Here is a 14,602-nt window from a genome sequence, read left to right as displayed (position 1 = left end):
TTTTTTTTATCATTTGTTCAGATTGAAGTTTCCAAGTGTGTGACTTTTCTGATATTACTGAACAGGCTATGGTACTCTTTTATATTAGCTTATTTTCTTTCTGAGCTTCACAAGCCTCAAAGTAGGTTGCTAGTACACGTTTTTCTCTAATATAAATACATTGCTCCACAAACCTTGTTCTACTGTATTATTATTGTTTATTCAAAATAAACTGTGAAATCATCATAGAACATTGGGATTAGGGAAGAGTGTGGATTCTGATCACTAGATTGTACTTCTTTGCCAACAAGCGCATGTTGTGTAAGCGGTTTGTTAGGCGAGGCTAGACTGGATAGTAAATCACACAGAATTAGACACAGAGACTTGTACTGTATTAAGTAAAGCATGTACTTCCAAAACGTTAAATCACTCAGGTCCTTTCTTTAAAGTTGTGTACCACCTTACTTACTCACTAATCCTCCTGGGCTTTTTCCAAAGTAGTAAAACCAGGAATGAGAGCAAAACACAGGAAAGCATTGACCTTCAAAAGCCAGTGTTGTTCAAGATGAAATTGACTCTGGTCTAGAAAAATGCTTCCACCTTGGCTGGGTGTTTTTTTTTGTAAAACTATTTCACGTATACATGAGCAGGTCAACTTTTATGGATTTATTTTGGTCATTAATTATCTCAACAGTAGCACAAATCTTGCTGCAACTGCTGTTTATATTTTGTACTAGCTTTTTAAAAGAGGTCAACTGGAAAAGTTTGAGCAGTTTTTGTTATTGGGTTACTGTACTCTCTATTAAATTAGAACTATGGCCTTCTGTTAAAAAAAATGCATCTGCACTTATTTTCCTTTGGTCCGCCTGCAAATTCTCATCCGTAAATTTACCCTCATGCAGCTAGCTGTGATGGTGTGAAAATGCTGCTATAAATTCAAGACTAGTGCAGCAGCATTGCCACCCCATAGCATCCTCATATGGGATGTGCCCTACAGCAATGGAGTCCTTAGATCAAATATCAGCCAGAACACTATTTGCATGTTTTGCCTGGATTTGTGTGGATTTCCCCCCACACTTCAAAGATATGCTGGTAGGTTATTTGGCTCCACTGTAAATTGTCTTCGAACAAATTGACCATGCACTTGTGTTATCACATTCTGCATGCTGGTCCCAAGTTGGGAAGGGTTGAAGAAAGACCTACTTACCGTGTGAAAAATGTGCAAGGAAAACTCTAAGGAAAAAGTCTCTCAAGTGTATCAGGCATGGAGCCCAAAGATCTAGCCCACAGAGCTGATGAAAACTGGATATGACTGAACAGATGTTAAAATACATAAATGCATTACAGTTGAATGATTTGAAATGCAATGAAAGGAGAAGTCAGTTTTGGGCAAGGAGTGTTAACACTCTTCCAAGTGGGCTGTTGTTGCTGTGTTCCATCCCAAGAACCACGTATTTACTGCTACTGCAGAGAGTACCTACTACACCATTGGCTTTTGGATTCAGAAATGATAGTCAGCATTTATCAAATAACCAGTATTATTCCACCAGTTCACATACATGATTTCTCATCCAGTGAAAGCAGTGGGATGTGTACGTATATGGATCCTGGAAGTCTTGGCAGAAAGAATAAATCAAATAAATGTGTTTATTTCCACCTACCCCTCCACTGTCTTATAAACATTTATGTTTTCTTGTACTCCTTTTTTAAACTTTTAACTTTTTATAATACTCTAAAAAATAAATAAAACACATCTAAATGAACATTCAACTAAAAATATACATTACATTTCTCCTTATCTCGTTTGGTTCCTTAAGGTGTATTGTAATATGGAAACGGCAGGTGGAGGCTGGACAGCAATTCAGCACAGAGAAGATGGAACCGTGGATTTCCAAAGAGGCTGGAAAGAATATAAAATGGTAAATGTATTAGTAAAACTCACTGGTATAATTAGTAGCAAACCAGATTGTCTCGTTTGTGTTTCTTTTATGATATGGGAGAAGGAAATTGTACAGAATATACATAAAAAATAATATGTATACCTTTATACGTGAGGGGGTTCATTTACTAAAGGTAAACAGGCTGTTCCCCTTGGAAGGGAATTCTATAGCTTAATGAATGTGGTAAGAATAATTTTGCAAACTATAACCAATCAAATGGAGGAGAAATATTAAAACTGTATTTTTGCTTGCATGTGGTTGGATGATGGAATTCAGCTGAGCTTCACCTCATTCACTAAGCACTAATGAATTGTTTTATTGTTTTTTGCAAAGTGAAAAGCCGTTATGCCTTTATTAAATAAACCTAATTAAATCTTAAAAAATGTTGTTCAATAATGGGCACACATTTTTTTTTTTATCTAAATTTCAACCAGCTCTGCCATTTTTATCTGATTTGACACATTTCTTTCTGTGTTTTTTTTACTGATTTTGATTGAAAAATTAAAGGAAATGTGGTTGTTAATTTAATTGTTTTTCTTTGTAAATAAAAAAAATGAAAGGATCAAATCCGAAAAAACATTAGTTTTTTTTAGATTTTTTTGATCTCCCCAGTTGCTTCTTTTGCAATTGAACTTGGTTGATTTTTTCACTTTAAACTGAAATATTGAATGACCAGTTGGGTGGGTCAATCAGACTGTAAATCGTATCCAAAAAGGTTCCCATTCTGTGCTAAAGGTCACATCCATGCACCTCTAAATAAGTTGTCCCAGGCATTCCTGTCACTGGGTGTTTCATGTCTGCTCACCAAGTTTGGTTTAAGACTACTTAATTTAATGCTTTTCTGTGATAATATCTGGAGTTTACTTTGGAGTCATTTCTTTCATATGCAAGTAATCACTTTAAACAACCAGTGAACATTGGATAAGCCTGTTTTACGTTCAGTGATAAATGGCACGGTATCAAAGTATTTTTAGCAATTTCCATTAGATTCTGTGCAGATGTATGGAACTGTGCTTTCATGCTTGAAGTAGCAGAATGACAAGCAGAGATAAAGCAAATACTGTTTAATGACCACCATATATAGAGACCTTCTGGTAGAATTCACAGAAGATATGGTCCATTAGCTAAAATCAAGTTTGCATCTAAATTTAGCAATGTGGTATATACATATATATATGTTCATGGATTTAAAATGAATATATTAAATAAAATACTTCTTGTTCCCATGAATGTTTTTGTGTAGGGTGGAATGAGAATCTTCTCATTCAACTCAACCAACCCAAATGCAAATTACATTTACTCACCTCTAATGCCATGTACCTGCCTTCCATGTCCCGAAACAGTTTTGTCTCTGTCTACAGAATAATACATAAGTTAGTTACCAATGAAAGCAGTGGGTACCCCTGGGTAAAATGTGTTCCCGATTGCCTTCCTCTACATATCCTGGACACCAGGCCTCAGTCCTATCTGAAATATATACCTATGGATATGCTGTTGGCAGATCATTTCAACAAAAATCTTCTGATAAGATTATGAAGCAAATTTACTAAAGTTGAGAATATTCCCAAAAAAAGATTCACTATCTAACTTTTTGTGTGAAATCAACCTTGCTATGTGCATTGAAAGTATTGTACGCATGTTATCTAACTGTAAATGCCGCCCCTGTGTAGACATCAAAAGCCTGCTCTTTGGTGCTGCCATCTTTACAGAAATATTGAAAGAATAGGCAGGTAGACATTCAAGCAGCACTCTATCACGACAAGAGCTCCGAAATCGAATAGGCATTTATTTCAGAGATAGCAATCATGCATTGAGCTTTCATTCTCTGACTGACACCAAATGTGGCTGCTTAGGAGCAGGAGGCAAATGTTTCTAATCATTAGAGAAAAGTACAAGTTGGACTTTTTACAGTTTCTGAAATCTGTTCTGTTCTGAACACCATCTGTTCCCTAATGCCGCGTACACCATCACTTTATGTGATGAAAAAAAATGACGTTTTTAAAAACGTCACTTTAAATGACCATGTGTGGGGGAAAACGTCGTTTTATGTCTTCTAAAAAACGACCAAAAAAAATTGAAGCATGCTTCAATTTTATGTGTCGTTTTTCAAAACGTCAACTTTTACTTCACAGAAATTGACAGTGTGTAGCAAAAAACGTCGTTTAAAACGAAGTTTTTTCACCCGCGCATGCCCAGAAGCTACTTATGAAGCGAGCTTCAATGGAAAAACGCGGTGAACGTAACCTCGCTTTGCTAGAACATTGTGAGAAAAACGATGGTGTGTAGGCAACTTCGTCTTTGAAAATTTAAGTTTCAAAAACGTCATTTTTTACTTCACAGAAAATGTCGTTTTTTTTTCATCACATAAAGTGATGGTGTGTACGGGGCATAACAGTTTGATCTATTTGACTGTAAATCTGTATAGGAAATATTTTAAGAACTCTTCTGAGAGTGTGCCTTGGGCCTTTTCCGAGGCAAGGTAGTTGAACAGTATTAGAACTTTCAGTATGGGTGAGCTTTCTAGGAAATGACAACCTTGTTCCTAAAGTAAAACAATAATGTAAATGTCATCGTCATATGCGGATACATTGATCGATCCTTATTTCCATATTTTTATGTCTAAGGAATGGTGCATTTTATCCCATGCTTCCTAACCTGGAAACACCATCTTTATGTTTGGGTACCTTTTGAGTACTTTATGGGGGGTTTCTCTATATTTAGCCTTTTCCCCAGCTCTCAACACTCCTACTATTTGCTAAGTCAACCATGGATGTCACTGGCTCTTTCTAGTCACCTGACCAGCAAATTAAGGTCTTATTATAGTTTACATTATTTATTTGTTACTTGTTATATATTTATGATATTATTATAATTCAGCCTGCTAGTAGTGCTCTAAATGTGAGATTTCAGCATCACATAGATGCTGAAAGTAGATCAAATGTTGCCCATGTAAGAGGAGTGATGCAATGTGCACAAGTGATGCCGTTTACGCATTTATTTTGAACCTCGTGTTCTAAAATCAATTGTCTTACTGTACAGTACTGTTTTTTGTTTTTTCAAAAAATCTTGCTGCCCATTTTTTGATCTCAATAACACTGCTTGAACTTGAGCCAGATACAGTATAAAAAAGATGGGTAAGACTTCTCCTAAGAGTCTTCTACATGCAGGATAAACTGTTTCTTCTACCATTCCCTTTTCCCTCCTTCCCTAGTGCTATTCTCCTGCTCTTCTCTGTGCATGGAATCATTTGTCTATTATTGTACCCTTTGAAGCAGATTTCTCACTGTGGCTATACGATTAAAGATCAAACATTGTGTTAACTTAATTATGATTTCAGCGGATAGAATATCACAACATCTAATTGTGACTTGGATAGATTTCACTGTAAAAATGTGAATGTAAAACTATTTTTTTTAATGCGTATTTGGTTTTCAATCATTTCATACAAGTAACTGGAAACTGGGTTGACCAGTCATGTTTATAAGAGCACCGAGACAAATGTAAATTCATTTAGCAAAATTTCATTTTGTGGGAAACTAAAGGACTTGATAGGAAACACAGTTTGTCTAACACAGGTGGCTGGTTTCATTTTATCTCTCTGAATAAAAAAAAAAAAATCTGTTTAACCAGACTCCATTCTTCATCTACCCCAGAATTCTAACATCTAATTTAATTTCAGGCCAAGAGGGAAGCACATTTAAATAGATGTTTTAACACTGACTATCCTTACATTTCTGGATATAATCTCATAGTGAAGATGCTGTAAAATTACAAATTAAAGAGACTCGAAGGGCAGTAATGGACTTTTGTGGTATTGGTTTGAGCTCCACCCCTCCTCAACATTTCTTCATATCCTTCCACCTCCTTACCTGAGCATTGCACAACACACTGTATAATATCAGCCAACCTCATTAACAAAGCTTGCCAAAAAGTATTATGGGAGCTGCTATTGTTCTTTTTAAAGGTGTAGACAGGGGGGCTATCATGCCTATACTTGCTTTACTACTTAGGCTGGCTATACAGAAAACAAATTTCTTTCATGCAACCATAGACAGTGTTGATGTGGGAATCCCTCCTGTCGGGCCATTGTCTGCTCCCAGCGGGAGCGAAAAGAGGGGGCCGTCTCTCGCTAGTGGCTATAGCAGCCGCTTGTGATAATTGCAAGATGATCCGGTAGGCTGGCTGTACCCAAGTTGATCGATCAATCAACTTGGTACATTCAGCCTTACCATTAATGTCTAAAAGCAGAGTTCCACCCAAAAATGGAACTTACGCTTTTTCGGAATACCCTTCTTCGGTGTCACATTTGGCACCCTTTAGGGGGGAGGAGATACCTGTGTGTAAATGAATACCTGTGTGAAATGTGTGTGTATTGCAGAGGTGTACTGAGTATGTCTTGTTAATTTGCCCTGACATATCCTTTAATATCCTTTAATATCACTTTACAAGATTCTATGAGACTGTTTAGAAAACTTTCTAGCTTCTTTCCAAGTATCAAGAATAAGTTATGTCCATGTCTAATGGCAGTTATGTTAATAAATACATGTATAAAATAACACATAATGACCTTGTAAAAAGCATTAATATCATTTGTGCTCTCTGATAAATCTTTTTTATTCTACTAATTTTCCTCTAGGGGTTTGGCAGCCCATCTGGTGAATTTTGGCTGGGGAACGAGTTTATATTTGCAATAACGAGCCAAAGGCAGTATTCAATGAGAATTGACTTAATGGACTGGGAAGGCAATCACGCACACGCACAGTATGACAGATTCCACATAGGAAATGAGAAACAGAATTACAGGTAAGGAATGTGATGTCATCAAGTTATACATCTAGGAACCAAAGCTGCCCACAGGGTTAATTTAATACTTTGAAACAACTGATAAAATAACAATCCAAGGGAAAAGTGAGACAGACAATTTATGGGCTCGTAAAATGCCTATGACATGATTCAGAACATGAAGCAAGTGTAAAATTGAATCTTCTAAGATGGGAATAAGCAATACACTGGAGTTGGATATTCTAATGGAATTCTGATTGCATTTAAAGCCGTTTAGGCTCAACTAAGTGGTAGCTTAAATGGTATGGATCTGTTGTACCTTTAGTACTTTTGAATCTCATGCAGTCTAGGCAGTCTAAACTTTGACACTGTTAGCTAGATTCAGATAGACTGGCTTAATTTTGAGGCGGCGTAGCGTATCGTATATACGCTACGCCGCTGTAAGTCAGAGAGGCAAGTGCTGTATTCACAAAGCACTTGCCTCCTAAGTTACGGCGGCGTAGCGTAAATGGGCCAGCCTAAGCGCGCATAATTCAAATGTGGAACAGGGGGGCGTGTTTTATGTTAATGACTGGTGACCCGACGTGATTGACGGCATGCGCCGTCCGTGGACATATCCCAGTGTGCATTGCTCCAAAGTACGCCGCAAGGACGTATTGGTTTCGACGTGAATGTAAATTACGTCCAGCCCCATTCACGGACGTCTTACGCAAACAACGTAAAATTTTCAAATTTCGACGCGGGAACGACGGCCATACTTAACATTGGCTAGGCCAACTCTTTGTTCGACTAACTTTACGCCGGGAAAAAGCCTTACGTAAACGACGTAAAAAAATGTGCCGGGCGCACGTACGTTTCTGAATCGGTGTATCTAGCTCATTTGCATCTTCTACGCCCAAAATTGCAGAAGCGCCACCTAGCGGCCAGCGTAAATATGTACCCTAAGATACGACAGCGTAGGAGACTTACGCCGCTCGTATCTTAGCCTAATTTAAGCGTATCTGGTTTCCAGAATACGCTTAAATTTACGACGGCATCGATTCAGAGCTACGACGGCGTATCTACTGATACGCCGGTGTAAACGTCTCTGAATCCAGCTATGTGTGTATTCCAATAATGGTTAAATAAGTGTTGGTCCTGTATGTCACGGTGTTTGCTCTGACTTTTCCTTTTTTTATGTTAAAAGACACCTGTACCCTCTTAGGGACATCTTAGAGATTTACATTACCTAATATACCGTGTTATGCTTACCCTGCCTCATTGGACTTGATTTATTAAATATGTGTTGAATGTTCACCTTGTACAATGATGTTGTGCTCTATTTGAATACCTATATATATATGACGATGATATAAAAAACAGGATTTTGTGAAGTCAATAGTGTTGATTTACTAAATATAAAAAGAATGTGCACTTTGCAATGTGCAGTTGCACTCTGCAAGTACAGTTGCTCCAGAGCTTAGTAAGCCCTGGTTCACATTGGTACGATTTGACGTGTCAAATCGCATGTCAAATCGGCGGCATTTAACTGAAATGGCACCGTCCTAATCGGTGCGACGCCGCATCTGCGACACTGCACCGATTTCAAAAGTAGTTTCTGTACTACTTTTTGCGATTTCAGGCCGATATTTACATTGACATCTGTGCAAAAACCTGCACATATGTCTCTGAAATCACGGCTGAAATCGTGACTGACAAGCGGGAGTGAAATCGTGCGAGTTCAGCTGAACTCGAACATTCCAACAGCCCAGTGTGAACCTGGGCTCAATGATGTAAGGCTTCACTTTGCAAAGAATACCCAATCATGGTTAAGGAAAAAAAAAAAACAGCATTTTTGCTTGCACTTGTTTGTATTACTTTGATTCCCTTTTTGATATCACCAGAAATATGTTCTAGGCACTGGTAACTTGCAAAGCTTACCAAACACCTTAAAGTGATTGTAAAGTCAGAAGGTTTTTTATCTTAATGCATTCTATGTGTGCAGCAGCCCCCCTAACTTGAGCTTCCTCTAGATCGAGCAATGTTGTAGGAATGTCTCAACTGCCCGGGACTCAGTCACTTCCTCATTGGCTGAGACAGCAGAGCGGCACCATTGGCTCCCACAGTTGTCAATAATAGTCAGTCAGCCAATGAAAAGAGAAGGGGGTGGGACCGGGCCGTGGCTCTGTGTCTGAATGGACACAGAGAGCTGTGACTCGGCTCAGGTGCCCCCATAGCAAGCTGCTTGCTGTGGGGGCATTCAACAGAATGGTGGGGCCAGGAGAGCCAAAGAGGGACCCAAGAAGAGGAGGATCCAGGCTGCTCTATGCAAAACCACTACACAGGGGAGGTAAGTATAACATGTTTGTTATTTTTACCTAAAAAAAAATGACTTTACAGTCACTTTAAAATCAAGTTGAGAAGCTTTTGCTTTAATTAATTTATTTAAAAAAAAATTTTTTTCCAAAGTGTGCAAACCACCTAAGCATATTTCTTCTTACCTTACTTGTTATTACAATCACATATTTATAGTGGAAGGCTTAATTGTTGATTAACTATAAATTTATCTACACTAGACCTGACATTTCATATGAAGTTGTGCTGACTATTGTGAATGTGCTGTTGTGTCTGAAATGAGCTGTTACTGTATTGCTGTTCCTGCTTTTATGGAAAACTTTAAAAACTCCAGTTAGTATTTTTTAGGTTCCTACCATCTTCAGACTGGTTATATCACTGTTTTGCACCCAAAAATATATGCAATATTGGCACATTCTAGTTATTACAATGTTTGAACAAAAAAGAATGAGTAATCAGTGACTTACATGGACAGCCAGACATTTCTTACCCCTTCCCATCCATGATCTGCCTATTAAAGTTCCCCAGTGTGATGACCAAACTTAACAAATGTCCTACCATGTGTCACTAAAAGCTTAGGTCTTCACTGACATTCAGGATATGGTTTCTGATCAAGTAATGAATATTTCAGCTCTGATATGGTGATTGCAGACTCAAACCTTCATTGAGAACAATTGCAGATAACAAATTGCTATTTTCAGACGTGTATATCTGTGGTGCCATCTACAGTATTTCATAGAAAATCAAATATAGAAAATGATTTAGTGGGGGAGCAGTTGGGTACTGTCCTGGGTAGTGTTTAATATTCAAACTCAGCAAATACAACTCTTGATTTAAATAAACCAGCTTGTCCAACAGTATCCACAGAAGAAAAAAAGGGAGAGCACTTCTCAGAGTAGACTGTAAGACACATTTTGGTATCACTAATATGGTATCGTTTACCTTTTCTTTGTTTTCTGCACACAGGAAATTCCCACCAATTGTACTGCTGAATGACACATTTTACTTAAAGACAACTTGAACTATTGAAGCTGTGCCCAACAAAGGGCAGCCAAAGGGCAGAGGGCTAGTCACCAGAATTGACTATGGTTTCCCTGCAACTGATTTTTTCCCCATTATTGACTTACCATGCCTTATCCTACTATGTGCCTCCATGTGAAGGCGTCAACTTGGTAGAGGCAGGGCTTTTGCATCCTCATGTCAGAGCTTCCAGCAAAAAATATAGTAGTATCACAGTGGACACATCACCAAATGTCCCTTTAACAATCTCATGAGAGTAGCATTTAGAGACAGCACTGTCTTAGACATCACACTAAAGGTATACAGCTATGAGGCTACAGAACAGGAATGTTTAGGCACGCTAACATAACAGCAATTGCGCTATTATTTTTAACATAATTACATAAAAAGTATACATTTTCAGGGTAATGCTTAGACACAATAAACAATTTTGAATTTTCCCCATAACACAGCAAATTATTATTATTTTTTTAGTTTAGTTCCACCTTAAGATTGACATATTAAGAATACCCTGCATATGCCATCTAGCTCTGCAACTGATGAGAACTTGCTGGAATCTATTGTTTCTCTTTTCTAGAAGGTTATAAACATATGTAAAATCCAGGAAAAGAACTGTAGTAACCTCCTATATAGGTTGGATTGGATTGGAATAAATGCTTATAGAGCGCTAAATGCGAGTTGTGAAACTCGCGTCTAAGCGCTTACCAACAAGCTGGGGCTATCCAGTTTCCAGGAGCAAAAATAAGAAACTAGGACATCTAAGTAAGAGAGGGGAACAAGCAAGAAGTAAACAGAAGTATAGAAAGAAGGGAGGGGAGGGGGGGCAGGACACAAAAAGCCTATCGCTACTCCCTGACCATGGACCGCAGCCTGGGATTAAGGCAGCGTCCTGCTAAGAGTTGGATGGCCAAGTGTCTATCCGTAGGCTTGTGAAAAAAGCAATGTTTTCAAGCCCTTACGGAAGGCCATCAGGTTGCTAGTAATATTAAGGAAAATGTATTTATTTATTTATTTTGACTCCTCTTTAGTCAATGGAGAAATGTGTGATTGCTTTTGGTGGTTCTGGGTTCTACTGGTTGCAGGCTAAACCACTCCCCTCTGGTTTCTAGTGATTTGTAGAATTTGGTGGGTTAAACAAGGCAGACCCTTAACTTTCATACAGCCTCAGCCAATCTCTGAGAGGAGCCAGTAAGGGGCTGAGGTGTGTATAAATAGGCTAGGCCTAGAACAGAAGGGTCCTTGTCCTGTGGACGAAGGCCCTTTGGGTCACTAAGCTGAAATTTAGCAGGAAGCCATCAGAGTCCCAGCTCAGGGAAAGCTGATACACAGGGCACAATGAATAGAGGCCAAACATCCTAGAAACTGTTCTTGGAAAGACTGTTCCATATTTGCTGGCTCAGATTTGCTCTTGCATTGGAGTCCACTTGTTGTGAGACTGTGGAACTGATGTGTGCCTGGCTGCCATGTGCCTCATAGGGAATGGAATCTGGGATACAACTGCTAACCTGGTCTGGGGTCTGTGCTACAGAACTGTAGGTGAAGTTATGTGCAAGAGGTGTTAAAAGACGTCAGAAGACTCACTACAGTTGTAGAAGCATTAAACCATCTCTCCTTTCTTGTTCGTTAGTCTTTGCAGTTAGAAAGGAAAGCTGTGTATATGAAGACATATAGGTAGATTCACAAAGAGTTAGGCCGGCTTATCTACTGATAAGCCGACCTAACTCTGAATCTAAGCCGACCTATGTTTAAGTGTATTCTCTAACAGAGATACACTTAAACATATCTAAGATAGGACGGCTTGCGCCGTCCTATCTTAGATTGCAATGTTTTGGCTTACCGCTAGGTGGCGCTTCCATTGCGGCTGGCGTAGATTATGTAAATGAGCATTTACGACGATTCCCGAATGCGAGCCCGCCGCAGTCGATTAATGTAACGTTTCCGTAAGGCCTTAGGCGGCCTAAAGATATTCCACCTATGAGTTGGAATAACAATGTTAAAGTATGGCCGCCGTTCCTGCCGCGAGGTTCGAATTTTTTACGTCGTTTGCGTAAGTCGTCCGCGAATCGGGAGTTACGTCATTTACGTCCGCGCCAAAAACAATAGGCCCATACGGCCTACTTAGCCGCAATGCGCACTGGGAAATGTAGTCGCCCGGCGCATGCGCAGTGTCAAAAAATGTCAAAAAACGTGAGGTCAAGCCTCATTTCCATACAACACGCCCCCCTCCAAGTCATTTGAATTAGGCGCCCTTACGCCCGCTCGTTTTAGGCTACGCCGCCGAAAATTATCAGGTAAGTGGTTTGAGAATCACTATTAGCCTAACTAATTTACGGCGGTGTAGCCTAAAAAGGCTAGGCTAGGCCGCCCTAAAGTTAGGCCATTGTATGTGAATCTACCTAATAATGCTTCCTCCAAAAGCAAATTTTAGCATTATGTTTTCCTGCAATAATTTCAATATACAAGGGAAGGCACTTAAATAAAAATGCCTTACCATTCAATTGTACCTAGGGCAGCACAGTATTTTAATTCAGCCCTGGTTAAACGTCCTTGACACAGAGGGTAGTAAAGCTTATGTCTCCTTGTATTTCGTTGACCTGCGTATCCCGATTTCTCTGTACAACAAAAAGCTTATTCCTCATGTCAAACACAGCTAAATCATTTGGAGTTTGAAATGATCAAGCAGCTAGGTTTCCCAATTCCTTATTTAACACAGCCTTCCTTATCTTATGATCAGTTCTCTTCTTAAAGTATCAAGTAGCAGTCACTTGAAAACGAATAAACTATTTTCAAGTTGAAGGGTTTACATCTCCACTTTAATAAAGTCTACTTTAAAGACAATCAATTCTTAAGCCCTTTCAAATACAAAATGTCCTTGCCCCATGAAAAGGTTACTATAGGGACCCAAATCTCTAGGCATCTATGAAGAAGCAATTTTTTTTTCTCATGCTGCAATCTCTAAAGCTTTAAAAAATGACAGCTTAAGAGCTCCTGGCATGTCAGAAACCTGGATCTGAATTTTAAAATACCTACCCCTTTGAACTGCAATTGCTTTCTTAGCCTGTATCCAAGAAACTATTCTGAAGAATCTTTTGGAGTCACTGGGGCAAACAAGAACATTGAAAAGCTGACGGCCTTCTGAACAGGGCAGCAATGTGTTCATTGCTTCTTAGTTCACATCGATGTCAGTGTCACTCGTGATAAAGCTGGCAGCATAGAGAATATTTATCTCTTTCCCAGCTTGCAGTAAATGCAGGTCACGTTGGCATGAAACACACATTAGTGAAGAGGAATGTAGCCTGCTAACTGAAGGTTAATTAAACTTTAAAGTGGACCTCCAAAAGTGAAAATGTACAATATTATAGGGAACATATAGAAATTTTAATTGTGCCTAAGAAATACCCAGAAACATTTAGGGCCTGATCCACAAAAGGGATACGCCGGCGTATCTACTGATACGCCATCGTATTCCTGTTTCTATCTATGGAACTGATCCACAGAATCAGTTTCTCATAGATAGGCAGAAGATCCGACATGTGTAAAGGACTTACACTGTCGGATCTTAGGATGCAGTACCGCAGCCGCCGCTGGGGGCATTTCTCGTCGAAATGCAGCGTCGGGTATGCAAATTAGCACTTACGGAGATCCACAAAGCTTTTAAACTTCGTTTTTTCTCCGTAAGTATTAGTTTGCCGTCGCAAAATTAGGGCTGCTTTTACAAGGTGTAAAGTTAGTACACCATGTAAAAGTAGACCCTTGTTTCCCGCGACGCTGTCAATTTTTTTTTTTTTCCGCCGCATCTCTTTTTTTTCCCGACGCAACTTTTTTTACCCGGCGCGATTCACAAAACTCGGCGTAACGTAATTTCGCTCAATGCACATCGGGAAAATCGCGTCGGGAGCATGCGCAGTACTTCTTGCGCGGGAGTGCGCCTAATTTAAATGGGACTCGCCCCATTAGATTAGGAACGCCTTGCGCCGGACGGATTTAAGTTACACTGCTCAAAATTTATAGGTAAGTGCTTTGTGGATCGGGCACTTAGGTAGAGATTTTGCGGCGGTGTAACTTAAATAGGAAAATTTAAGTTACGGCCGCTCTTTGTGGATCAGGCCCTTAAATTTTACGTGGAATTTCTCCAGAAAAAGAGAAGTGAACTTCCTTTACCTAGGTACTCCTGTGCCTACAGCCTCATAGCTGTATACCTGAGGTCCTGCATTGTACGTGAGTAGGTCAATATAATGGGGGGGATGGACAAAGAGTGAAAGAGGAATAAGGTAAGTATTGCTCCTTATGAGGTCTCCTGTAATCAAACTGAGCAAATAAAGCTTACAGTTAGCACTTATGCCTTGTAGCACTAGGGTTATTGGTATCAAACCCAACTAGAACATTGGCATGGAGTTTCAAATGTGTGTAGTATGCTTACAAACTTTTCCCACATGCGGGGAAGAGCTGCGAGAACCACCAAAGGACCCCAAAAGAGGATTTTTGGGGCACTCTGTGCAAAACCAGCTGCACAGTGGAGGTAAGTATGACATGTTTGTTTTTAAAAA

General features: G+C 39.3%; 1 protein-coding gene across 1 annotated transcript in view; it reads left to right on the top strand.

Moving 5' to 3' along the window:
* Window positions 1–14,602, top strand: part of ANGPT1 (angiopoietin 1) — a 406,724-nt gene that overhangs the window by 319,433 nt on the left and 72,689 nt on the right. The window contains exons 6-7 of the mRNA XM_040354850.1: window positions 1,797–1,898; window positions 6,556–6,722. Of these exons, the coding sequence (XP_040210784.1) occupies window positions 1,797–1,898; window positions 6,556–6,722 (269 nt within the window). The remainder of the gene's footprint in view (window positions 1–1,796; window positions 1,899–6,555; window positions 6,723–14,602) is intronic.

The sequence above is a fragment of the Rana temporaria genome, chromosome 5 (assembly GCF_905171775.1).
Source record: "Rana temporaria chromosome 5, aRanTem1.1, whole genome shotgun sequence".
NCBI lineage: Eukaryota > Metazoa > Chordata > Amphibia > Anura > Ranidae > Rana > Rana temporaria.
The sequence above is the reverse complement of the archived record's forward strand: the minus strand, read 5'-3'. Positions and strand labels throughout refer to the sequence as shown.